This window comes from Caretta caretta, chromosome 10, assembly GCF_965140235.1.
Source record: "Caretta caretta isolate rCarCar2 chromosome 10, rCarCar1.hap1, whole genome shotgun sequence".
In the NCBI taxonomy this organism is placed as follows: domain Eukaryota; kingdom Metazoa; phylum Chordata; order Testudines; family Cheloniidae; genus Caretta; species Caretta caretta.
The window spans coordinates 34772038-34799106 of NC_134215.1; the positions used below are offsets into that span (position 1 = coordinate 34772038).

The 27069-nt window shown below is 44.3% G+C and overlaps 1 protein-coding gene across 11 annotated transcripts in view; it reads left to right on the forward strand.

Moving 5' to 3' along the window:
• DNAAF8 (dynein axonemal assembly factor 8) overlaps window positions 1-27069 on the forward strand; it is a 150689-nt gene that overhangs the window by 1589 nt on the left and 122031 nt on the right. For 6 of the 11 annotated variants that reach the window (XM_075132866.1, XM_075132869.1, XM_075132867.1 and 3 more), the window contains exons 2-8: window positions 1199-1400; window positions 4137-4250; window positions 5483-6004; window positions 11561-11663; window positions 22411-22552; window positions 24462-24608; window positions 26090-26185. In XM_075132866.1, coding sequence (XP_074988967.1) covers window positions 1254-1400; window positions 4137-4250; window positions 5483-6004; window positions 11561-11663; window positions 22411-22552; window positions 24462-24608; window positions 26090-26185 — 1271 coding nt within the window. In that variant the 5' untranslated portion in view covers window positions 1199-1253. The other 5 variants (XM_075132868.1, XM_048866116.2, XM_075132873.1 and 2 more) reach the window with 5 other exon arrangements.

Here is a 27069-nt window from a genome sequence, read left to right on the forward strand (position 1 = left end):
AGAGTGGTTGCATCTTCCGCTGGAGCATCTGTTGCTGGCCAGTGGACTACATGGACATTGGGTCTGGTCCAGTCAGGCTATTCCTATGTTTCCTGTTACTATCTCCACCTATGACAGAAATCTTGGGTTTCATACGGGGAACTCTATATGGGGGAGTAACCCCGGTAACAACTCATTCCAGCCCCATGGGAATAATCTTGCACTCAGCAGCTCCCATTCATTCTCTAGAGGTGACGTCATTCCTGTGCTAATCTCACCACATAAATCCAGCCCCATATCAGGCATCAGATGCCATGCAAACTCAACACTGTCTGATATGGATAAAGGAGACATATTAGATGGATGATGTGAAAAGCATTCACAGGCATGTTATTCGCCTTGTGTATCTTAAATTGTAAGCTCCCTGGGCAGAGAATGAACCTTGCTCTGTATTTAAAACACTCTGTCAACCCGTGGCAATACAAATGATTTAAGAAGGATAATATAATCATAAGCATAATTAAATCAGTGACTGAGTTCCATACAATAGCAGCCTCCCAACCTTAATTACCAGTTAGAACAGATTTACTCCCATTTTCAATTCCTGTGGAAATCATATGATTGTATCACAAATTGAAAACAAAAAGGTTCCCAAATAGTATTAATTATCCAGTGAGCAAGGAGGCAGCCTCCACTGCCCCTTGTGAAATACCCCTTCTTAATGGACTGTAGGAAGAAGCCAGGAAAGAACCCACTCTCCATAAAAATGTTGAGAAGTCAAAATCCAAAGGGCAGATCTTTGTATCCCCTTTGTGCTATTCTCGCAACCCAAAATATACTTAAAGCATTCCCTTGGTATGGGGGAACCTTTGACTGGCATAGAGCTGGCAGTACCAACTTCACATCACCCCTTTCTGCCCCTCTCCCAGTGTAAGGGGTGAGCTGAGCTACGTGTGAGGGTGCTATTAGAAGCCAGCACAATTTAGAACAGCTGTGAGGCTGTTCTAAATTATGCCAGGGGCACAAAGATGTCAGCCTCATGGGACTCAGGTAGAAAGACAGTCTCCATATAATCCACTATACTGTAGATCATGTCCAGTGCTGGGGTATTGCTGACCGTATAACAATCAGAATGATAGGACTCCCAAGAATTAAGTTGAGGCTAATACACATGGGATCCATTCCTACCCTGTGCTGACGCTACCTCTGTTTTCTTTAGTGGCATATGCTGAAGCCATTTTGCCTGTGAGTTGGTTATATGGGAGCTGTTTCAAATGGCATCAGAAGGACAAAGCCAGGAAAAAGAGGATCCATCTGAGGATCTTACAACCCCTTTCCGGGGTAACAGAACCTTACACTGGGGGGCCATCCTCTCTGCAGTGAAAGACCAAATCCCATCTCTGGAGTCTGACACCTCTACGGTAAGCATTGCTGTCCAGCATCCTTCCTCACTATGTTCCACAAAGGGCTCTCTGAATGGCAGCAGCTGAGGATCACCTCATTAGTGAGGAGCTCCTGAGTAGCCAGCGCTACTCTCAATGGACCGCTCATCTGCTGGGAGCAGTGCTGTAGTGGGTGTTAGTCCAGAAGTTCTGTAATTGTCAGACTGCTGCGCCCATCCTCCCCCTTGTGTTTTCATCATCTCAAACACTACTGAACTCAGGCCTGAGTCTACAATTTGCTGAGCATCCTCAACTCTCATTGAAGTCAGCGGCACTGGCATCTTGCAGCATGAGGCCTCCTGTGTTGTTCATCTGCCTAACAAAAAGCACACCATGAAATACGCAAATAACCACATTTAAATGGAATTTCTTTTGTTGTTCTACTTCATTCTGCTGGGGTATTCATTGTAGCACTGTTAGAGCCTGGCAGAAAGACTCCGAACATGCCTCTCTGTGGCTGAAGATCATGGAAATATGATCCTTGGCAGAGAGAAGATCTGGGTTCTCTTTGCTGCTCTGCCACTGACTCGCTGTGTGACTGTGGAAGAGTCATCCCACCCTACCCAGTGCACCTCAGTTTCCCCATCTGTAAAGTGGGGATAATGATACTTACCATCCTTTGTGTAAAGCACACTGAGACTGACAGATTAAAAGTGCTGCATAAGAGCTATATGGCATTATTATTTTCCAAGCATGTCTTTTGTACTTCTAAGAGGGTGACTGTCTACTTTAAGGGTAATAGGGACTAGGGCCCCGATCCTCAAAGGTATTTTGGCTCCTACCATTCATTGAAATCAATGAATGTTAGGAAGCTAAATCCTTTTGTGGATCTACCCCTGTTCCATGGTGTGTCCCTTAATGTTTCTGGGACTTTCTGAGTGTATGCTTGGGAAGGGCAGGAACAGTTGGCAGAGAAGAAGTTGGTCCTGGGAGAATAATTAATGCTTGCCAAGAACCATACTGTTTCTTTAAGGGCCTGGGGTCAGAAGACTTGTAGTGCAGGATGGGGCAAGGATCCCCTCTCTCCCAGCTAACTGGGAGGAAGGTAGCATATAGGCTGCCTCCCCTCTCATAACAGAAGACTCCAACAGGGGAAGGAACATTGCTTGTTCACCTCTCCCAGCCTAGCAAGTAAAAGGATTAAGTACAAAGGGGCCAATTAGGAGAATCTGCTTTAAGGCTGCATCTGGCCTGGATCAGCACAGTACCAGCAAGGAGGAACTGTAGTGGCTTTTGTGATGTGATCCCTTGACCATGGGGACCTGGCTTAAGTATTGGTGATTCTGCCCAGGTAAGACCTCTATTTTCAGAGAACACACAAGTAATAATAGTTTTCAAACCTATTTAACTTTAAAGGAAGCTTAATTTTACCATCAAAGGAAACTATTTCTTCAGATTTAGGGTGTGGCTTAGTGATACAGAGATCATCTTGTGAGTAGCACAAATGAGGGAACTTTCAACGTCGGCATTAATCATGCTCATAAGAGGTAATGTGGTCTAGGAGATAGGGTACTGGACTGGGACCCAGATGACCTGGTTTTTGTTCCTGGTTCTGCCTCTGAAAAGCTGTGTGATCTTGGGTAAATTACTTTCTTTCTCTATGTCTGTTTCCCATCCCACCCTTTGTCTATCATGTCTATTTAGACTGTAAGTTCGTTAGAGCAGGAACTGCCTCTTATTTGGGCCCTGATCTCAGTCAGGGCTTCCAGGTGCTATTGAAACAAATAACTAATAACAGTATGACTGAAAAGATCTTTTTGTACCATGGTGTCATATATTAATTCCATAGTAAGTCAGTCCAAGGTCTCTTTCATACAAAAACATTCTTTGTTTCTACGCATCTGGAGCAAGCATCCTACTGAAATGTTATCTGTAGCTTGACCATGGTCCTTAATTTACATAAAGTAGAGCTGATTGCAGTACCCCTCATATTTAATACAAAACTGCAGCCTACCGAGACTCTATGTCACAGCTTGCAATGCTCCATCTTGATCTGAGCCGTGTCTGCTCACAACAAGAGATACTGCTGCACCTGAGACCTGTAATCTCGATGTGGTATGCTCTAGTATTGAAGAGGGCAGTGGCAGGTTGTGTTATACAATCAATGGGGGCACTTTGGCCACCCCAATGTGCATTTCATTAAGACTAGAGCAAACTTGTGCAGTGCAGGGGGAGGAAAAATAATCTCACCAGGGAGTCAGGATTTGCCAGCCCAAAAAGTTACTGGAGATGATATGCCTTGCGGTATAAAAGGCAAAGTGAAAGCTGGAGCCTGTCTGCCTGATGTGGGGGTGTTGATTCTTCCATTTGGTGTAAAGTATGGTTTCTACTTGTACATTCTAGATATTGCACTGGACATTGCAGTCACTGGGATTTGCAGATAACCCAGTACCTCTCAAGCTTTGGAATACTTACCTATTTTTGTCCCCATTGATATCAATGGGACTTTTGCCATTAATCTCACTAGACATGGGTTCATACCCAATATTTTATCTAGCTCTTGTTATTGAAGCCCGTTAATGTGCTAAGTCACCAAAGAGAGAGTTTATCTCAGACTCTTTGGATGTAGAGTAGTTGACACTCCACTGATATGACTCAGCAGGATATCCCTCAACACCATAGCTAACTGAGAGATAAAGAAATGACTTATGCCCTCATGAAACATCTGTATAAATGTGCTGGCCCTTCCTTTCATTTCTTTGTTTTGTATGGCAGTCTGATTGTGATGAAGATGGGGAGCTGTTCATCTTCCAGCGAGATCTACCCAATCTGATTCCTGACTTGTCGGAAGAACTGACAGATCTTTCTCCAGGAGACACAGACATGCAGGTTATTGACTGTACTACTGCAGCCATATATTCTGTGGTTGTCGGCAGTGCAGCTACTTAATATTACAGTAGATTTTTAGGTTGCACTGTGTGATATAAGTACCTGGGCCCTTTTTCTCATCTTGGGTCTGCGTCTCTCTTTCTCTCTCTATTCGTCATCTGTTTTTGTAGGCTCACTTTGTCTCTCTATTCTTGGGATCTGGGCCCTTTTCTCTTAGTCCCACCTTCTTGCACTTCCTCTTGTTATCCCCTTATTCTCTGCCCACCGTCTGTCGGGAGGGTGGGTCCTTTCTTTAGAGGCTTATAGTGTGGATCCTCATTCTCCCTCCCAAAGGCTCTGGCCCTCTTTCTTCCCCTCACTGGCCTGGTCACGCTCTCTCCCAAGGAGCCCTTCAGTGTCCCCAAAATCAAATGAGCCTGGTTTTGAATGAGCTCCTACTCTATGATGGAGATGATGCTGGCTGTCTTGCAGTAGTAGCTGACAGGTGGAGATGCAGGCAGTACGTACTTGTCAGGAATTATGATGTATGCATTGCAGGAGACACTGATTTGTTAGGGAAAACACTGTAGAACACTGAGTCTATGAACCTTTCTACAATAGATAATTGTCCCTCAGCCACTGACCAGCTCCTACCCATAGGATGATCTGTGAAGCCATACATCATCCAAGCATTAAAAGTAGGCTATGCAGCAGGTTAACTTGCAAGCCTTTCACTGTGTGAAATGTCTCCAATTACCATACTCCATATACAGAAACTAGAGATGAAGTAGTTAGGGTGGGTATATCAAGAAGTAATTGTATGACGTTAAAAACTGAGCATAGAACCATTCATAGATAAAGGGATTACATTGCACCTGGAGTGATGAAACTCACTGATTACAGAAAGCTAGCTGGGGAGCAGGCCAGCTCCAGTATTTTGGCCTCAGGACACCAGCTTCTTGTATCCCCTTTCCTATTGAGCTGGGATCTGTATGTAAGCAATAACACAGAATAACAAGGCACTGGGCTAAAGGGGTTTCAGGTGCAGTTACAGTTACTGTTTTTACAAAATTAATCTCATTCTGCTTTGTAACAAATCTCAGAGATGAGACCTGACCCAGGCAGTTATTAGATGCCCACTCAATTTGAACCTCCATCAGCCAATCAGTTCTACTTGGTTTATTGCATGTCTCTTTATTGCTTTGGTGAGGGGAATGATTGTCTCTTCTGTGGGGCATTTTCTGTATCTATAGCAAATATCAGAATCTGTGGAACACTCCAGAGAGACTTGGAATGGAGACCTAGAAAGTTCAGATCTTCAGAAAGAAATGGATGTTACCCAAGCTGTGGGAAGAGAAAATGTACCATTGGTAAGAGATCAGACATATGCTTTTGCTAACCTGCCTGAAGAAACTTCAAGCCAACAGAGAGCAGTCCTTGCAGATCCTACAGATCAAACTCTCAGAGGGAAAGAACTGGGCAATGGAAAAGACAGGGAAACAAAAGACTTTTGGACTAATAAAGTACTGTCTATGAAAGGGCCATATTTTGTAAATGCAAACAACAGTGAAGAGAGACGAAAGATGATAGAAACAAAAATACTCTCTAAGGTGACCTTAGAGGCACCGTCTGGAGATGGAGGCAATTCAGAACTAAAAACAAAATCACCATTGGAGACTATCAGTGACAATCTAGAAAGAATCACTAAAGCAGAAAATGAGCAAGGAGCCACTTCAGCTGAACACCCTCGAGGGCTGATGCTCTTTTCATTGCAGGTAGGTGGGTCAAAGGGGTAGTTTTCTTCAGTGATTGCTTAGGTATCTATCATGATGGATAATGCATTAGGTGCAGAATGTTCATTGACAATAAGAGAATATGAATATCCAATTCTGCACACACCATGTCATTATGAATTTATATTGCAGTAGCACCTAGAAAGAAAAGGAGTACTTGTGGCACCTTAGAGACTAACCAATTTATTTGAGCATGAGCTTTCGTGAGCTACAGCTCACTTCATCAGCCCCATTGTACTAGGTGCTGTACAAACTTGGAACAAAAAAAGCAGGCCCTGCCTTAAAGGTACAAGTAAGCCATGTTGGAAGTTAATCTCATTGATCAGAACAGGGAGTGTCCATGTTCAAGGACACAGGGCACAGAATCTCTGATGTGGATGCAATGCGTGGTGATCTTTCTAGCCGTCTGGTTGCAGAGAGTTCTGACATTGTAACGAGAGGTATATTTGTCATGGCCAGACAGTAACATCAACAGTGTTGAGAACTTCCCCATTTCTTTTACTGGGGTACCAGTTTTTGAAGCTTAATTGGTGGGGTCGGTGACTTGCTGCTGTCATGGAATTGCAGCTGAAATATGATTGTCTGAGAGAAATTTTAACATCAGTGGAACAGAAACTTCTTGTTTGGTGACTGTGAGAGAAATCAGACTGGGAGACGTGATCCAGTCTCCTACCCTTGGCTGCTGCTTTTCTGGTCTACCAGCTCCCCAGGATCAGTGTAGCACTCATGAGATAGCCACCTGTGTGCTAAAATAGAAAATTAGCAGTTCTTTATTTAATAAATTAAAATACATTGCCTCGTGGCTGACTACCATGAGAACCTTTGGATTTCTGTTCAGAGCCTTCAGTGGGGTCAAAGTACAGATTCTTCAACATGCCACAAACTTTACAGGACAAATTTACAAAAATCAGTATTGAAGCTGCGCTCTCAAAACATAACCGTAACTACATATGCATAGTATACACGCACTTGCCTTTTTGTGCACTGAGCTGCCTAGCTTGAGCCAGCAATTCCCTGTGTAGACTTTGTCCAAGCATTTTTGGGCCTAATTCTGATCTTAGCCCTACTAGTGGATATCAGGAGTAGCTCTGTTCAAGTCAATGGGCCTGATTGTCCTTTCAGTATCCATTTTACACAAGTATAACCCGTTGACGTCAGTAGAGTTACTTTTGATTTGCACCAGCATAAGTGAAAGAGTCAGGCTCAGTGGATTTTACCTTGGTGTAAAAGAGCAGAATCAGGCCCTTGTATACACAACTTATGCATGTGTGTAATAGGGTGGTTTGTGCATTAAGGGGTAGAAGCCTTGGTCAGCCGACCCTAGTTCCTAAGGAGGTGCACCTGAGCAGAGATCAACTGATTCCTCTGTAAACAGCAGCAGGAAGCTTGGGGCTGGGGAAGTTGAGTGGAGTACAGAGGTTGCAAGTACTGAGCAAATAGGCTCCACCAGAGAAATGTGAGACTACAGGTATGAAAGGCCTGGGAGTGACCTGATAAGAGGGGTAAACAGATGGACTGGAAAACTTCTCTTTTGAGTATTTGTTAATTTAATACATGAGACCCTAAGAAGGGCAAAAGAATCTGTGAGTTATTGAAGAGGGCCCTTGAGGGGAAAAGTGAGGCAGGGGCTGATGCAGGGCCATCCCTGGCCACAAGGGGGTGTGCAGGAGGTGACCTGTTTACAACCTGGTTTTGAAAACTAGCCCCTATTTAATCCCCAGCTCCTGAAGGTAATTAAACTCATGCCTCACTTTAAGCATGAGAAGCCCCATTGAAGTCAATGGAACTACTCATGCTTAAAATTAAATCTGTGCTTTGGTTTGGGGCCATAGTAACTCACTTAAAGAGGCATATCTCATAGACTGACTTTCACAAGTCATCTCTTTTATTATCAGTCAAATCCTGCAAACCCTTAACTCCTTTGCTGCCGGGCCTTATAGGACACCCTATAATAGTCTTTGCTCATGTGATAAGGATGTGTGGGAGTGGACCTGACAATATAATTATGTACATGATACATCAGTGTTTATATTTATTTAAATATATTATTATATTAATATATTATTTAAATATTATTAAATATTATTATTATTTAAATATATTATTTTAATATCATTTAAAAAGAAGCTGGTTGCCAATGACACCATAATTACAGCGAACATGTAAATTCAGAGCTTTCACTGAGATCCTTTGATAAAACTGTATCAGTGGTGAGATCTAACACAGTTCTCATTATAATAACCTCCATTGTCTGTCTGTCACTCCCTCTTGAGAGATGCTCCTCACTCTTTCCAGACCAAGAAATCTCAGGAGGAGCTGCTGAGCCATGACTAGTTTCCTGTCACTGACACAGGTTTCAGTTTGTAGCCATCATCAGACTTTTGTCCTTAATCAGACTTTTAGCTGCAACTTACAATATTAGAATGAAGCTAATTAGTGTGTGCGTGGTGTAATTGCTATGCAGTTACAATGTAAGTGACAGCCAACTTCCTTTTCAAAATGTCATCAATATTTTTAAATAGTCATTGTCCTGATGCTATTATTTTATGGGCTGGACAGGTATGTTTTTATTAAAAAATGACATTTGAAAATATGTTTCAGTGGGGGAGAAAAATCAATCTGCAAGTTCTTTCGTGTTAAGTGCCTGATCCTGTTACTCATACAAAATAAGATTTAAATTAGTTGTTACCACTCAAGAAAGAGATCTTGGCGTCATTGTGGATAGTTCTCTGAAAACTCTACTCAATTGCAGGCTGTCAAAAAAGCTAACAGTATGTCAGGAACTATTAGGAAAGGGTAGATAAAATGACAGAAAATATCCTAATGTCACTATATAAATCCATGGTATGCCCACACATTGAATACTGCATGCAGTTCTGGTCAGCCCATCTAAAAAAAGATGTATTAGAATTAGAAAAGGTACAGAGAAGGGCAATAAAAATGATTGGGGATAAGAAACAGCTTCCATATGAGGAGAGATTAAAAAGACTGGGACTTTTCAGCTTGGAAAAGAGACGACTAAAATGATGTATGATAGTGGTCTGTAAAATCATGAATGGTGTAGAGAAAGTAAATAAGGAAGTGTAATTTATCCCTTTACATAACACAAGAACCAGGGGTCATCCAATGAAATTAATAGACAGCAGGTTTAAAACAAGCAAAGGAAGTATAGTACTTCATACAACACACAGTCAACCTGTGGAATTCATCATCAGGGGATGTTGTGAAGGCCAAAACTATAACAGAATTAAAAACAGAATTAGATAAGTTCATGAAGGATGGGTCCTTCAATGGCTATTCGCCAAGATGGTCAGGTATATAACCTCATGCTCTGGGTGTCCCTAGCCCTCTGATTGTCAGAAGCTGGGACTGGATAACAGGGGATGGATCACTCAGTGATTGCCTGTTCTGTTCATTCCCTCTGAAGCACCTGGCATTGGCCACAGTCGGAAGACAGGATACAGGGCTAGATGGACCATTGGTCTGATCAGAATGGCCGTTCTTATGTTCTTATGCCATAAATGAGTAACTGTATAAGGCCTAAATTTTCAAAAATAGTTACCTAAGTTGAGTCTTCAAAATACTGACCTGGTTTTATAATTAGGGAGTAGTCAGCTGTTGGCTTCTTTTATATTTTAGTTTTTAATACAATTTAGGCCAAGATCCTGCTATTCATTATGCTCAAGTGGCACCCATTGACATCAATAGGATGGATGCAGTGGTGTCTCCATGTAGAGTGTAATGAAGGATCCAAGCCTAGTGTCTTTACTTTAAGCAGGTATATTTTTAATTAATGTTGTGCCTTAAGTCACAGTCAGGACAGACACTTTCTATATGAAAAGCTGTCTGTAAATGACTAGTAATATAATAAAGCGAGCATTGTGGGCAGGTTGGGTATTTTGGTATTTGCATTTTTAAGCCCAGGGAAGGCTTTGAGAGGAATCGGTAAATTCTGACATTTCCTGATATTTAGCCACCAGACGATGTTTCTCCTCAATATATGAAGTAAAGAGCTGTGAATGTTGAACTTTAGTGAGCCACTGATATCCCATGAATTCCAGCGCAGACCCAGGATGGCTATTTGCATGCTGGGAAACATCTTGCTGTTTAGCAGCCCAAGAAAACACAAACCTGGTCTGAAGAAGGGGTATGTAAATATTTAGACCCAGATCCTCAAAGGTATTTAGGCACCTTTGGGCTTTAGTGTTTGCTTGCCAAGCTGCAGATCTCTGCTTACAACTCCTGGGTGCATTTGTTGACCAGAACATTTGAGCTAAGGTTGCAGTTGAAAACTCTCTCTCCTCACTGAAAAGTAGAAGAGGAGGATGGTGGCCTGCTTGGCTTGCTGCTTTGCTAACTTCCTCCTCTGGCTTCATGTAGCTAGCTCCTCTCCAGCCTAAATTTTGGGAAGAGTGCACATAGCTAATTATATATGGTGATGAATAATTTGAGGCCATCCCACTTTCTTATTGGACAACCAATTCTGAGATCCAGGTTGCTGCTGGCTGTGCTGTAGAAATAGTGTTCCTAGGGCAGGAACCCATCTGCCTTTAAGTAAGGTAGAACAGGGAGAAAACCAAGGAAGGGGGCTACATACCTCATCCTGAAAGTTGCTGAGGATCCACAGCTCCCTTTGAAATCAGTGGAAGTTACAAGTGCTCAGCACCTCTCAGGATCAGGCTCTGTATCCTTGCTCTTGGAAGAGAAGAGGGCATGATCCACCTGACTGTCTCTCTGCCTTCATGATTTTTCCTCGTCTATTTTTATAGGGGTCAGTGATCCTGAAAGGAGGAGCCCGCTGCAGAAGTGGGTGTGGGGAGTGGGATGCATTATCTGATAGGAAACACAGTGTTAACATTTCACTGAGACTTGGGCTGAATCTGTGTTGCTGATTGGCATGAGAGGGAAGGAGGGACCAGCTGTTAGGAAGGGAGTCCAGCGTGTGTTTAGCTGCTGGAACTGAGTTATAAGTTGGGGGAGAGGGTGACCACAGTAAGCGGAGTGGGATGTCAGGTGGATATTAGAGAGATGGGTCTTGTATTTCTGACCCTGAGGAGGTGCTGATTCAGTCCATATTACTGCATCCATTCCAGACTCAGCAGCTTCTTCAGATAGGGCAGGAAGTTCCTCCACTCTTATCATGTTGAGCATCAGTCCCTCCAGCTAGGCTCTCTCAGCACTTAGATTGCACTTGGTCACATCAGATCTGCTCAGTCATTGCAGTTGAATGCAGACAATGGGAGGCACCAGGCAGTAGCTCCCCTCTTCTAGATAGCCATGCCAAGTTTTGTAGGTCCATCCTGTAGGACCCATGTCTCCAGTGGAGTACAGGTTCTTCTGCTGGGGAATGACAGCAACATGACACTGGCGGAGTTCAGGAAGGCAGGTGTCCATATGCTGTTCATGCATTCAGATACTTCTGCATGGTAAAGGTACTCAGGAGAACTTATCCCATGGAGTATAGGCCTTTGTGATTTTTACCTTTGTAATAATCTCTTGGGGATGAATTTTCCCTTACCATTGTTTTTATTCTTTCAGGATATCGAGAAGTGGGATCTAGACAAGATTCTCAAGGACCTGGAGGAGCAGAAAGACCCTAGAACTCACTCAGAGGAGCCTGCTCTTCCTTCAAAGGATCATAGTAACATTACAAAACCAAAATATTAGCTAGCTGTAACTGCGTAAAAACAATCCGCTCCGAGTAGGACCCACCAGAACTGACCTCTGTTTTTGCCTATGTCATATTAGGAAAAACTTTTTCACTGGGAGGGTGGTGAAACACTGGAATGCGTTACCTAGGGAGGTGGTGGAATCTCCTTCCTTAGATATTTTTAAGGTCAGGCTTGACAAAGCCCTGGCTGCGATGATTTAGTTGGGGATTGGTCCTGCTTTCAGCAGGGGATTGGACTAGATGACCTCCTGAGGTCCCTTCCAACCCTGATATTCTATGATTCTCTCTAACTTCTCTTTGCCTGTCCACATTGATGGTGCCTTGAACATATATCCCTCTGCTTAACTTCTCTTACGCTTAAGAATTTTTATTTTTATTTCTAACCTAAACTTTCCTTTACTGTGAGACCATTGCTTCTTAGCCGGCCATGTTCTGAGAATGAACAATTCCCTTCCTTAATCTGTGTCAAACGTACAGGGCCAGATGCAGCCCTGGTCTAAGCCTATTGATAGAAACAGAAGCACACTAGGGCTGAATTTGTCCCACTGAGCCTATAGACTGGGGTCATGTCTGCTAACTTCTGCCCATCCCATCGTGGGGCCATATTGCCTAGGATTTGTGGTTATATCCTTTCAGGCAGCTGGGCAGTGTGCAACACATTGCCTGGGGCACCTGCTGCTTTTTAAAGGAGATGTAGTGTATCACCTATGACTTGCTTCTTCTTGCCCACTCTAGAACTACAGGATGGAGGTCTCTAGGAGCCACTGTGCAGTGTCATCTTTCAGCTTCCCACTTCCCTTGCAATGTGGCTTCAGCAGATGTGGGTAGATTTTAGCCTTTGGAAAGGAGTAGCATGAGCACCCAGCTAGCACCTTCTGTTCCCCATACATTAGCTGCCCAGGGAAATGGGCATTCCCTCTTGGGGCTATGGCATGCTGGAAGACATGGAAAACAGTTTTCTTTTATTTAGAGATCTTTATTACTTTATCCCTGTCCTTTTTGTTTTCTCAAAAAAAAATTGTTATAGGGCTGTAGGTTTCAGTTTTCACCGCTGCAGCTCAATAGTCATATCTCCCTTTATGGGGCGAGTACCTTCCCTAAGGGGCATGCCTGGCTTCCCAGGGTTCAAATGCTGTCTTACCTGCAGGCTTTCTATACCTCTCTCGAATGGGCACTCTCAGTGTGTCTTGCAATTATATGTCTCGCTGAGACAGTGAAGTGCTTGCACTGTCACAACCTCAAAGCCCATTCCAGAAAGGCGAGAGATCTCCAACTCAAACTTCTCCTCATGGAGAAGTCTCTCCGTCCAGCGTCTGAGCCTGAGGTACACACCCCTCCTAGCCAGAGATCGCAGACTACAGCCTCTGACATGGGCCCTTCTTCCATGGCCCAGGCTTCTAATCAACCCGCCAAGAAGGTGGCAAAAAAATGGGTTACCATGTCCCTGACTCTGGAGTTGGTCAAGAAAAGGCGCTCCTCTAGCAGGAAAACACTCTCAGGACCTACTGCATCAGCCATTCCAAACAATGGGACCCTCCACACCAAGAAAACGAAAGTCACCAAACGGCTGTGCTCGGACACAGGCACTAAGGGGTAAATGAAACCCCAGGCTGCAGTACTGCCAGAGATGACTAAACACTCGGCACCCCCACAGCTGACGGCACCGCCAAGTGCACACATCCTGCACTCCAGTCACACATCGGCACTGACTGGCATTTGGTACCGATGGCATCCACTTTGCAGCAATTCATGCACCAAAAATTTTTGGTTTCCTCACTGTTTCCTCAATACCTAGGTACCTCTGTCCTCGCAGTACCTACTCAACCCAGCTCTCCATCTCTTTCCACTCCACAATTCTCAAGCAAGGATGAAGATGGAGAAGATGATGTCATGCACTCTCCACAACATTCCTCCCCTGTGCTGCTCCCATCACGCCTGCCCCTCCATATAAGACCTGCCTGGTGGACCTTCAGAACCAACCCTGGTATGGACATCCCTGGATGCCACCTGTGCCTTTCCCACCCCAGTGGCTATTTTGGAGCCAATGGACAGCATATCCACCATCACAACATAGATCTGCCATCCTTCCCAGAGCTAGCACACAGCAATCACCCTTATCAGCAGCACAGGGACCACCTGAAACTTCAGAACAGGGGGATGAAGAGGAGGAAGAACTCTCTGACCAGGACAGCCCACCTGAAGTCCATATCTCTTCATCTTCACCTGATGATGCTATTATGCCCCCGCCTCCCAACACAGGTAATGACTTCAAACAATTCCAAGACCTCTATCAGAGTTGCCACCTCACTGGACATTTTTCTCAAAGAAGTCCAGGAGTGTCTACATAAACTAGTAGATATTGTGCACACATAGACCTCATTCAAAATCGCCCTTCCTATGAATGTTGTGATTACGGAACCTGTAAAGTTGCTGTGGCAAACCCCAGCAACAATCCCACTTACCTGTGAGAGGTCTGATTTTAAAAAGTACTATGTGTCTGCAAAGGGAACTGAATTTCTCCTTTTGCATCCAATGCCGAATTCATTAGTGATTGACACAGTCAATGAATGGGGTAGACAACAATACCCCAGAAACACCCCTTATGACAAAGACTGTACGTGGCTCAACCTCTTTGGCCGCAAAGCATACTCTTTCTTGACCTTACACTTGAGAATAGCTAACTATGAAGCGTTAGTGGCAAAATATGGCCACAATAACTATGCAAACTTCTCTGAATTTATTGAGTTTATTCCAGAAGAGACAAAGGAACAGTTCAAACCAGTTATTGCAGAAGGTCAACTCATAACCACAACAGCATTACAGGCCACTCTTGACTCTGCAGATTCAGCAGCAAGAGCGATAGCGACCACGGTGGTTATGAGGAGGGCTTCCTGGCTTCATCGATTGGGATTCCCAAAACCAGTACAGTCGACGGTTGAAGACCTACTGCCCCTGCTGCTCCCACAAACCAGCGGGAGACCTCTGCATTGGTGCAATCACCTGTGCTCTTTATTTCAGTTTACTTTCCCGTCACTTTCTAGCTACAAACAACTTCAGTATCACAGCCCCAGGGACTGCTAACTCCTGCAGCCAGCAGGGACGAGCTCCAACTCCCTGGCTTCTTTCCTGCCAGCCTTTACATGGCTGGCAGCTGTTCCCCATATGCCACTCAGGCCTGGGCTTACTCAGCCAGCTCCAATTCTCCTTTCTTGATTGAAGCTGGTGTGATAGAGGCCTGGCTCAAAGTTTCTTAGCCAGCGCCCTGAACACACCTCCCCCCACTTAATGATTTGCCTGGTTCATCCTTCCTCGTCCTCTTCACCCCCTACCAGTGGGATTCAGCCAGGGGAGTGTCTCCCCTTCTTCTGGGTGATTCCCTGGCATCCTTTTCGTGGTGTTCCTTCATCCTCCCCCTACCCCTGCAGAAAGTACACTGTGGGGGGTGGATGCCCCTGTAGCTCTGCCGCCACCCACAGGTCCTCACACCAATCGCACCCTTGTGGGCATCCTTTCACCTTTATCTCCTTTTCTTCCAGTAGGGGGCTGGGGTCCATCCTGACCTTCTCAAGGACACCCTGGGCCTTGGGTTCTCCCAAGCCACCAAGTGGAGTCCATGTCTCCTCTTCTGGGAGCTGCATTGTGGGGAGCTCCAGTTGCCCCTTTTCTTCCACTAAGGGGCTTCGGCTGGCCAATTCCCCCACAACTCCTCCCTCTCTTTCTACCCATCTGGGCTTTCTTATCTAGAGTTTCTGTGTTTGCTTCCGCAAGGACCCTGCTCCTCTTCCTGACTGGGGCTTGTCTGTCTAGGGATCTCAACTCCCTTCTTTGGGAACCTTTCCTTTTCCCTCTGGGGGGAGGGCCCCAGTCCATACCCAACACAATGGGGTATGGTAACCTCTCTACTACCCCAACCCACTTCCATTTAAAGCTGCCCCGCACTTCTAGGGGCACCTGGGCCACTAGGCAGTATCTCCTGTCCCCGTGGGTACACTCCAGGGCCATCTGTGCACCTGGAATTATCCAGTGTGGTTTTATCAGCCCCCTCTGGACAAGCGAGCAGGCTGAAGCAGTATCCACCGGGGTGGTGGACAGCTTCTGACCCCTTTCTTGCCCTCCAGCATTAGACCAGACACAAAATACAGCCTACCAACATTCCATATCAAGGCAGTCTCCCTTTTTATGTCCTGGCTGCCCGCACTGTCTGCAAACAATCATGCCAGCTCTACTGGGAGCTCCTCGGGGTTCCTCCTTCTTCCTCTCTGGGCCTTTCCCGGGGAGGGGTTCCCTCGGTTTCTTCCCCTACTCTATGTCCTTATAGGGTCGGCCCTCCTTTCGGGGGACATCTGCCTCCCTGTATTCCTCAGTCAGCTTGACCGTTGCATCGACTGTACTTGGCTGATGTCGCCTGACCCAGACTCAGATATTCTCGGGGAGACCCTGTAGCAATTTTTCTAGGACAAGGGTGTCCATTACCTCCTAGGGGGAGCACAATAACACTCCCTCTGTGTGGAAGCCATGTGACTCTGGCAATGGTGCATCAAGCATAATGTCCAGATTACATCCTCTTACCTTCCTGGTTGTCATAATATCACAGTGGATACCCTGAGGAGGAACTTCTATCAAGTCACGAGTGGGAGCTGAATACGCATGCTGTGCTCCTAAACATTTTTCAGACTTGGGGGTTTCTAACAATAGATCTTTTCATAACCACACAAAATACCAAATGCCCCCAGTTTTGCTCCACGGCAGGACTTGGTCCACGCTCTCTTGGCAACGCCTTCCTCATCAAATGGAACACTCCCCTCCTATACGCCTTCCCTCCCACCCTCTCCTAGCCTGCATGCTTCACAAGATCAGGCAGGACAGATTCAGAGTGATCCTAATAGCCCCCACATGGTCTCGGCAAACCTTCTCCACATGGTGGTCTGTCCACCATGCATGCTCCCACTTCTACCTCGGCTGCTATCGCAGGATGCACACTGTGTCATCCATCAGGATCCTCAAAGACTCCAACTCAAAGCATGGTTATTGCCTGGCTCTCGGGATCTGAACTGACATGCTCCAGAGGCATATAAAACTTTTTGTTAAACAGCCATAGGACAACTACCAAACTCACATACATGCATAAATGGAGGCAATTCGACTCATGGTGCCAACACAAACAGGCCACACCTCTGTCAGTCCCCTTATCACTCATACTAGACTACTTGCTAGAACTAAAAAAGACGAGCCTTTCTGTGAGTTTGATATGAGTACATCTATCTGCAATCACAGCATTCCATCACAAAGTAGATGGATTCTCTACTTTTCCATACCCACTTACTAAACGCTTTTTTAAAGGCCTCTCCAATTCCTACTCTGAAGTTAGGAATCCTAACCCACCATGGGACCTCAATTTAGTCCTCCACTCCCTCAGCAGCCCTCCATTTGAGCCCATGGCGACAAGCTTCCTGCTACATCTTTCCATGAAGGTTGCATTCCTAGTGGCTATTACATCCACTAGGAGGGAGCTCTCATGGCTGACCCACCTTACGCAGTCTTCTTCAAACATAAAGTATCCCGCAGGCCACACCCCAAGTTTCTACCTAAAGTTGCCTCATCCTTTCACCTCAACCAACCAATCCACTTATTGACATTTTTCCCCAAACCACATGTGCATAGACGACAGTCCAGACTACACTCCTTGGATGTCCGCAGAGCTATAGCCTTCTACACTGATAGAACAAAATATTTTTGCAAGTCCCCAAAACTGTTCATTTCAGTTGCTGACCGATTAAAAGGCAATGCCATATCTGAACAACTGCTATCCAAATGGATAACATTGCATAAAACTTTACCTCCAGCATGACTGACAACCTCATACGGGGATCCACACGCATTCTAGAAGAGCCTTATCAGCCTCCATAGCATTTCTTAACAATGTTCCCATCATGGAAAGCTGTAGGGCTGCAACCTGGCCCTCACCCCATACGTTTACCCAGCATTACGCTTTACTACAGCAACATGCATCTTCCAATACCCTGTTCGATCACACTGTACTTTCATCTGCTACGACTCCAACTCCAAAGCCCCCTCCTTCCACTAGAGGGCACTGCTTTGAAGTCATCTAATGTGGAGCACACAGTGGGACATCGGTTGATGAAGAGAAAGTTACTCACCTTTGTGCAGTAAGGTAGGCTCTTCAAGATGTGTACCCCTGTGGGTGCTCTACTTTAGGTGTTTGTGTGCCACTGCACTCATAAAAGTGGAGCACCCCCAGGGACACACATCTTGAAGAACCTATGTTACTGCACAAGGTGAGTAACTTTCTCATTTTGCATGTCCTATTGTAGAGAACAGGTTTTCAAAACATCCAGAGAAAAGGTTTTGCTTGCAAGTTTTAAGTGATCACTAGCCCTTTGTTTATTAAAATATGTCCCCTACTCTGTATGCTCATTTATACTCACTCCTAACAGCTATGGCCTTTTGAAGCTACATGGAAAAATAGTAGCAGGTGAAAGGTTATTTTTCTTGATGCCAGCCTAGAACTAGCCTGTTAATTATCTTAAAAGAGAAACATATTGGCCCAGTTAGTCCTTAACTGATGTAAATCAACATAGCTCCATCAACTTCCATGGAGCTATGACAATTCATACCACCATTTGCTCTGACCCACTTTCTCTAAAGGCACCTATTATTATAACAGCACGTAATTGTCAGATTACTATAGAGTCTAGGGAGAATATACCCCCTCCACACTAACTAGCAGATGGTAGGTGTCACTCCTGCTGATAATATTTCTGTTACCTGAGGTTTTTCCATTTAGTTGGAAATTTTAACTGGAATATTTTGTTAGCAGTGTTTCCCAAATGGTGGGTTGCAGGCCTATGGGTGGGGGGAGGCAGGGATTGGAAAACAAGCCCACCCCACACTCCCTGCTTAGCTGCGGCTCCTGTCCTGCAGGGCTGGGCATGGTTCCCTGCTCTGGGTGTTGTGACCTGGCACACAGTGCTGCTTGGGGGCAGCTGGGCCAAATTTTAGCAAGCAGAGATGTGACCTGGTGCACCGGGTTTCAGTGCTACTCATTCATGTTTGGCCACTACCCCATCCTAATAGAGGGGTGGCCAAGCCAAATTTCAGTGAATGGCGTTGCCATTGCTAGACTGCGTGCCAAATTCCTCATCCCCCACCTTAGGCTTAAGAACCCTGAACTCTAGCATGAACTGCAATGTCAAAGTAATGTTTACACAGCTTTGTTTAGCATGCTAGCACGAGTCTTGCTAGCACAAATCTGTTGCCCTTGGCTGGGGGGTTTGCTGCCAGATGTAGGGTAGACATGTCTTAAGTGTGCGCCTGTCAGCTGAGGACTTCTTGCTCTGAGAGTCCTTGAAGACTGGGCTCCATCTTCTCCGCAGAGCTGGAGACATGTTCATACTGTTTCATTCTTTCCATTTTTCCCTCAACATACACAACTCTGCAACCCCAGTGTCTCTAGATTAGACCCTCAGTTATGCCCATGGAAACCCACTGAGGGCTAATGGGGTTGCACAGATGTCACTGGGGGCCCACTTTGGCTTGTAGAAACTTTGTTACAGATGACCATGTGAGAGAAGGAATGCCTGACTCTGAGACCCCAGGCTGAGTTTGCAGGAGTAGCAGGCAGGAGAACAAGCTTATTACTTGCAAGCTTATCAGATTTGATCTGGAACTCAATGATGCGCAATGAAAATGGAGCCCCACGCTGTCATCTGTACAGAGTCACTGTTTAGGATTGAACTGAACTTGAAAGAACAAATTTTTAAAAAGTGTCAGAAACAATTAAAAAACAAAATCCTCCCCATTTCAAAATATAAAAATAAAAAATCAGACACCTTAAAGTTTGGAAAGATTGATTGAATCATTCTTGTGGGCCCTTAAGTTTCTGTGCCATCCAGCACCATTTGCAAGGGCCAGATTTGCAAAGGTATTTAGGTGTTTAAAGATGCAGGTAATCTCCCTAGGTGTCTAACAAGTGCCTAAGTGAGTTAGGCACCTAATTTATGTTGAAAGCAAATAAGAATTAGGCATCTGTCTCACGGAGGTGCTTAGCACCTATCTGCTTCTTTATATACCTAAGTACCTTTGTAGATCTGGCCCAAGGTCTGCAAATGAACCATCAATTATTTTTCCTCCAAAAGGTTTATAACAAGTGCTCCCTAGAAAAGGTACCTCTTATGCCATTGCAAAGCTAAAGCTAAGTAGGAAAGAAAATGGAGGCTCTGGTTACTTTAAATTGAAATCCTCAGGGTGAGGAGGAGGAAAAAGCATTTTGCCTGAATAACTGAACTAAAAATCTGGGAAGAGGATGACTGTATAGGTCTATAGTTTAAGATGTGACCCTTATCTGCATTGTCCATGACCTCAGACATGATGGTTCTGTAAGTGCTAGCATCCATCTGCTTTAAGAGTTCTTATAGATACATACAGTGCTCTCTTGATGTAAATAGAATCAATAGAAATCTCAGGGTTAAGCATTTGGGGGACCCACCCACTCATATGTTTCTACCCTCTCCAGACCTCTCAACCTAATGGTTTGTACATTGATTAGACTTTGAGTTGTAGTTTTCATTGTGTCATTGCCCTTCACAGATGAAGAGAGCAGTTCAGACTAATGCAGTTTCTTCCATTGCAGTTCCACTTGCATCTCAGGATCATTCCCTTTCTGTTCTTCATCTTTAATCTTAAATCCAAAGAGGGGAGTCGCAGTGCTAGGTCACCGCACTTTGAAACCCAGGGCTGAAATCTCTGTTTGAAGTCTCTGCAGTGAAGTTGTTATTTACATCACTTGGAAATAGCTGTGGAGGTGCCCTTCTTGGGTTGCTAATGCAGCATCACAGAGTATGTCTACACTGCATTGTAAACCCAGATTTGTGGGACTAGGTGTTTCCAAGTCCACACTTGAGCGTCCACACTGCATCGTAAAGCTGGGTTTACAATTGCTGGACCCGGGTCTCAGACTTAGTCTGTAGTGTAGATATACCCTAAGTGTTAGGTTACGTTAGTACCCAACTAAAATAATCATGGCAACAAAAAACAGCACAGTTCCATGTGCCACTGGGCCAGAAGATTGTTCCATGTACTGTCAGACTCAGACCCATCCTTGGTGATCTATGGATTTGTGACATCCAGGTTTGATTATTGCAATTTACTAATACAGACTGAGCTGGTAGTGCCACTGTAGTTAATGTTGGCTGATGTTTGCTATTAAAAGACCTTGTTTTCATTTATAACTTTGTCAGACTTTAAGCATTTGGGCTGAAATTTCCCATGCTGGGTGTTTGCCTCAGGCTGAATTCTTTCTTTCTTTCTTTCTTTCTTTCTTTCTTTCTTTCTTTCTTTCTTTCTTTCTTTCAAGTTTTATCAAAAAAAAGGTTAAGCTGCTGCCAAGAACGAGATTAGGGAAAATATGTTTTGCTTGTGTTTAAAAAAAAATTCTTATAGCTGTTTTGTTGAGAAGCACTAGAACTTCCATGCTTTGGAGCAAGGACTTGAAATTTGGAGGGAGTGTCGCTCTGGTGTTAGGGATGTCTTTTGCTGTCCCAGAAAACATTAGCTAAATTTGACTAAGCCTTTGAAAAATTTCAATTTGCTCAGTAGAGACTTGTTAGAGTTTGGCAGCTAAATTCTCTGAAGATTCCACCTTTGCTAGGTATGCTCCATTTCCTCATCGCTCCTGCGTACTGTGCATGCACCATCCCCGCGGTGTGACTGAGCATGCCGTAACCCCTGATTTCATGTGCTTAATAGAACTTTCCCTGCAATTGCTGAATGAGGCAGCGGTCCTGTGAAAAAAGTAGTATGTGATCATGTCACTAAAGGCTGTCTCATAATGCATATGCACAATGCAGCTGAATTAAAATTGCATAGTCAGTCATAATGTTGGAATTTTTCAACGTTTGAGTGCTTGACTTTGCAACTGTGGTGTTTTTTTAATGTAGCTTTTTGTGTAAAATCTTTTATGTATTTGAAGAATGGCATGTTATGTTTCTGTTCTCCCCTCTCTGAAACAAGCAGGGTGGATCCCTGACTGTGGGTATGTTATTCCTTACAGGGAATATTTTCAGGGAGTCAGGTAAATACCATCAGTTCTCCTCTCCCCATTTTTACCTTCTCCCTGTTCTGTCTCCCTGCTGTTTACCTCCCTAAGTCTTCTTCAGTTAATACTGTAACAGTCCATCCTGCCTTTCCTACTGGATGCCATAGCCCAAATTCCAAGCGGAAGTGTAAATGGGTGTAAGTTACATTTCTTTACACTGACCTAAGGGACTGTAGGTCAGTGTAAGTGGCTTGACAAGGAGGCAGAAGAATGTGTAAATTACACTGGTTTATGTTCTTTTGTATTCCCTGCTGAATCTGGCCCTATTTATCTGTCCTGCCATGCTGTATCAGTACTCCAGAGGCCAGCTTCTAGGGAATGCAGTGGCACAAGCCAAGTGATGGCAGTCAGGAGCAAAGGAAGGTTAGACCATTAGAACCTTACACATAGGTTTCTTTTAAGTTTATTTAAAAATTAAACTATTGGCCTGGTTTTGAAGAGAAACCAGATTTTGACTGCAGCTAACTAGCAATAAACTCCTTACCACTCCTGTGTCCATGACACTCTGTAGAGAAAGTGATAAGGCACAAAAGGGGAAGTTGGAGGCTCTTACAACAGCAAGACTGTAGTAAATAGTTCTCTGTCATCTCTGTTCATCCATAGAGGCCTTGGTTGCTAGATCCCAAAGTAGGCTCATGGAAAAGCTAGAAGAGTTCTGTGCCAAGCAGTCCAAAGCATTGTCTCCACGCCACAGGAAGCCATTGGCCACGTTTGCTCACTTTCAAGAACACCAAGGAGATCAGAAGTAGGTCCTTCTCTCTAGGAGTTAATTTTTGCACATACTGGGTGATTATGGTTGGGACTATAGTAAGAATATCTGGGAATTAATTATTTCACTTGGGTGCAGGAATTGAATAGCACAGTATGAATGTGGCACAGTATTTTTATTTTTGTAAGGTGAGGAATTGCATGTGTTTATGGTGGTGTTGAAAAGAAAAGCTAACAAGAGTTACCCAGGCCAATCCATTGAAAAAGGTTGTGATGAAGTCAGCCAATCTGTGCAGCAGTGAAGGGCTCATAGAGCCTGTCGCTCTCAAAGGGTGGGATTGGCAAAGAACCCTAGAAGAGTTAGGTGCCTAAATCACCTTGAATTTCAATGGGATTTAGGCATCTAACTCCATTCGGGTCCTTGAAAATCCAACGCGGTATGATCTGAATCTACTCACCAGTGCCCCAACTACCCTAGTCCAGCCATGTGGTAACAAGGTCCCAGTCAGGTACCCATTGAAGTCAAGATTCGCATTGACTTCCATGGGTGCTGGCTCAGGCCTTAAGTGAGCAACCCCCTTGCTGACTTAAGCCACAATGACTAGCTCTAGAGGGAGACTCATCCATGACAGTGCAGGGCTTGCCAAGATAAGGGAGCAAACTAAGGGTCAATGCTCCATGTCATAGTGTTTGACTGTCATCCGTAAGGTGCCTTTCTATGCAGCATTCTAGGAGAGGGGAAGGGCACAAATACAACATCCTTTCTCTGGCTCTGCCAGAGTATTTGTCTTTGCTTATGTCTTCCAGTAGAGTACAGAAGAGCTTGCAATCTAAAAAGAGAAATGGATGAAGTGTGGGAGAATGGGGTTGAGCAGACAAGCCAAGTGATCAGGGTGATGAGTGGCCATGTTTTGATCGTTCCATGCGGGGCTTGGGGTTTGTATTTTCTCTCAATGGCCTCTGACCTTGCCATTATTAGCTGGGTGTAATTTTTTTCAGGCATCACTGTAGAACTGGATCTTGAGGAGGAATCTGAATGCACAGAAGCAGTGGCCTTCCAGACCCGCTCAGGGAGGACATTCTATGCATAGAGGGTGGTGCAGAAGAAATGGTAGTGAAACAAGCAGACAAACTGGGTATCAAGGATGGCATCGTTGGCAGAGCAGGGAGGACAGGAGCAAATCAATAACAGACAAAGGCAGATTATTAGGGAAGGGCAGAGTTATGGGGATATTGAAGGGCAGGACCAGAAATGTGAACATGATGCTGTGAAGATGGGGGAACTAGTGGAGGCTTTCAAAGAGGGGAGTAATGTAATGTGATCTTAGTGACAGCAATTTGTGCACATGGGAGTGAGAGAGAGGACTGTCCAAGAAGCCCAAGGAGGAGGTTACTGTAATCAAACCTGTGCCTGTCTTGAGATTATAAGCTCTTTGGGGCAGGGGCTGTCTTTTTCTATGTTCTACAGTGCCAACCTCACCATCAATGCTTGAGAAATAAATAATGGTTATTGGGACCAGGAGTCCTGAGAGGTCAGAAGATTCTCCCCTCCAGCTGGGGATAAAAATCAGAGCATCACCATCAGGTCTCTTAGCAGACAAGTGTAGGCATTTCCTCTGAGGGGATCAGAAAATACTATTTTCTGCCCAGTCTGGTCATGTTGATTTATATGGCTGTCTGTGCCTCTAACTGAGCAAGATCATTGTTCAAGTTGAAAATTGGAGATTCCTCAAAGATATCCAGTACAGTTGACTATTTGGAAACAGACAGACTGTAAATCTTTAGCGTTTCCTTCTGCCACATGCAGAGACCGTGAGTTGGAACCTGTGTAATAGCCAGGAGTGCAGTCCCTTTCTTGAGCTATTTTCATTCCAGATGTATGTCCTGTTGGAACTCTTCTCCTGGGAAGATGAATAATACATTGAAAGAATGGTTTATATTCTCAGAGAAGTCATCTTCCCGTCACCTTCCCAGAGCTGTCGAAGTATGGATATGCCAAAACTGCAATATACAGCAGAGCTCCCAACAGTGTACATTGATTTACGGGATGCTAAATCACACAAATCAGCGTTACCGTCCGTTGAAAATCAAAGGTAACTTCTGGGGTCTGATGTTAGTGAGAAACGAGGGACCAAGGGCACGAACTTAAGGTTGTTGCGAACACCATACCCATGGTGAGCCGTACCATGAAAGGCTTTCTTTGCTGTATCACTTCTTCTTGCCCTTGGTCTGGAAAGGGTAGCCCTCTGGTGGAGTGAGTGAGCATTTGGAAGGGAAACTATGCAATCTGAAATCCAGGATAAATGGGCAACCAAGGGATTCATAGATTCATAGATTCATAGATATTTAGGCCAGAAGGGACCATTATGATCATCTAGTCTGACCTCCTGCACAATGCAGGCCACAGAATTTCACCCACCACTCCTAAAAAAGACCTCACATCTATATCTGTGCTATTGAAGTCCCCAAATTGTAGTTTGAAGACCTCAAGGAGCAGAGAATCCTCCAGCAAGTGACCCGTGCCCCATGCTACAGAGGAAGGCGAAAAACCTCCAGGGCCTTCCAATCTGCCCTGGAGGAAAATTCCTTCCCGACCCCAAATATGGCGATCAGCTAAACCCTGAGCATATGGGCAAGATTCATCAGCCAGATACTACAGAAAATTCCTTCCCGGGTAACTTGGATTGCTGGCTCTGCTTTTTCAGTCTCCTGTGAGACTATGAGGTGCCTAGATGGTGAGTTCTGGGAGATTGGCCTCTTTCCAAAGACTCAAAAAGCTCTGGCAGAATGCTAAAGCTAATAAGTCTGAGAGAGCTATTTGCTTCCTCCCCAAGATGCATGGACACATAGCATGTCCACAGGGTGAGTGGACAATATTTATCAACAACTAAGCAGAGACTTCTGTACTCTTTTCCCAGAGATCCTTAGCGATGGTGCTGGCTAGAAAATGGCTTGAAAGAAAACAGCAGTCTGAACAAACCTTGTAGATAATGAAGACCAAGTAGATGTTTTAGATGCACTCACCTAACACCCCTGGGTCTAAATGTATTTCATTAATGAGTTCTAATTTAACCCACAGGGAGGTTAAATTTTACTACAGGCTTAAATTTAGCTAAAAGCAAGTTGTTCCAGTAAAAACAAGCATAAGATTATCCTTCATGACCCCAGGATGAGTTATGTTGTCGAAGTGGATCATGTTGTTAGGGCATCAAACTGTGTGTATCAGTTATTGGGTATTTGCTGTTGGGAAGATGCCCCTGAGGAGCTGTCTCCATGTAGTTTTAAAGAAAGAAAAGATTTATTATTATTTAATTAATTTTTTTATTATTATTGGATTATGGGCCAAATCCTCAGCTTGTATAAATTAATCTAGCTCTTGTGAAGTCAGTGGAGCTGTGCCAGTTGATATCAGCTGCAGATCTGACTCCATATATTTTCTTTAACATCCCATTGTTTTAAACGTCCATCTCAGGCGTGACTAAGACAGCACATTATGAATAAATATCCCAGGCTGGTTGTTGATATTGTGACCATGAACAGAGGTGTCCAGTAATCAGATCTCTTTGCTACATAGCTTGAGTGACAGCTCCACTGAAGACGAGGAGGATACAACAGTTAAGGACCAACAGAAAACAAAGGAGAGAGTGCAAGATTCTTCCCAAGGACCACGGTACAAACTACTTGAATCTTCACCTTTTCATGAAATTGAAATGATCCCAAAAAAGACTGAGAGTGAGATCTCACCTATTAAAATATTATCCAGCAGCGACTCTCATAGCAAATCTGCTCAGTTCAATTGTTGAAACAAAAAGTTTCAGTCTGGATCTAGCAGATCAGTCTTGTGTTCTTTTTGCTGCAGCCACAATCAAGATGCTGGAGTTAGAACATAATTGTTAATGCTTGAGGCAAAATAGAATTCACCTTGCTCTTTTGCAGTATATGGAATCTACAGGGATATCAGGAGTAAAAAAAATTTTTTTTGTCAGTAAATGAAACAGACATGGCTCAAAAGACACGTGCAGAGTAGACACAGACAGTAGGGAAAAAATTTTTCTGAGCCACTTTGTTTTTAAATAAGTCCAAATCAAACATTTTAAAAGACTATGGGTATATACTAATATCCAGCCTCTTTAGGAAAATGATCAAACAGAAGCTAGAAATTGATCTAGAATGCTTTTTTATTGAAGTGTGTGGGAAGAGAAATTCAGATCTCCTTATTTGTCTGGGGTAATGTGAACAGTCAAGGAACTCCTGAACTGTAAATGCTTCTGTATGCAGGGATGCCAACACCTCCCTATAGCCAAACTCAGGACCTGATTCAGCGAGGTAGTTAAGAATGTGCGTAACTTTAAGCATGTGACTAGTTACTGCTCACATTCTTAAAGTTATGTATATGATTAAGTATCTTGCTGAGTCAGGGCCTACACGCTTCACCCATGTATGCTCGGTGTTATCTTTAGAAGCCGTTCCCTGGATCTTAATGACGCACTTATACCTGAATTAGAGCAGTAGAAGGAACAAGCAGAATGTGCTGTTTTGTTCTGTTTTTGGTAG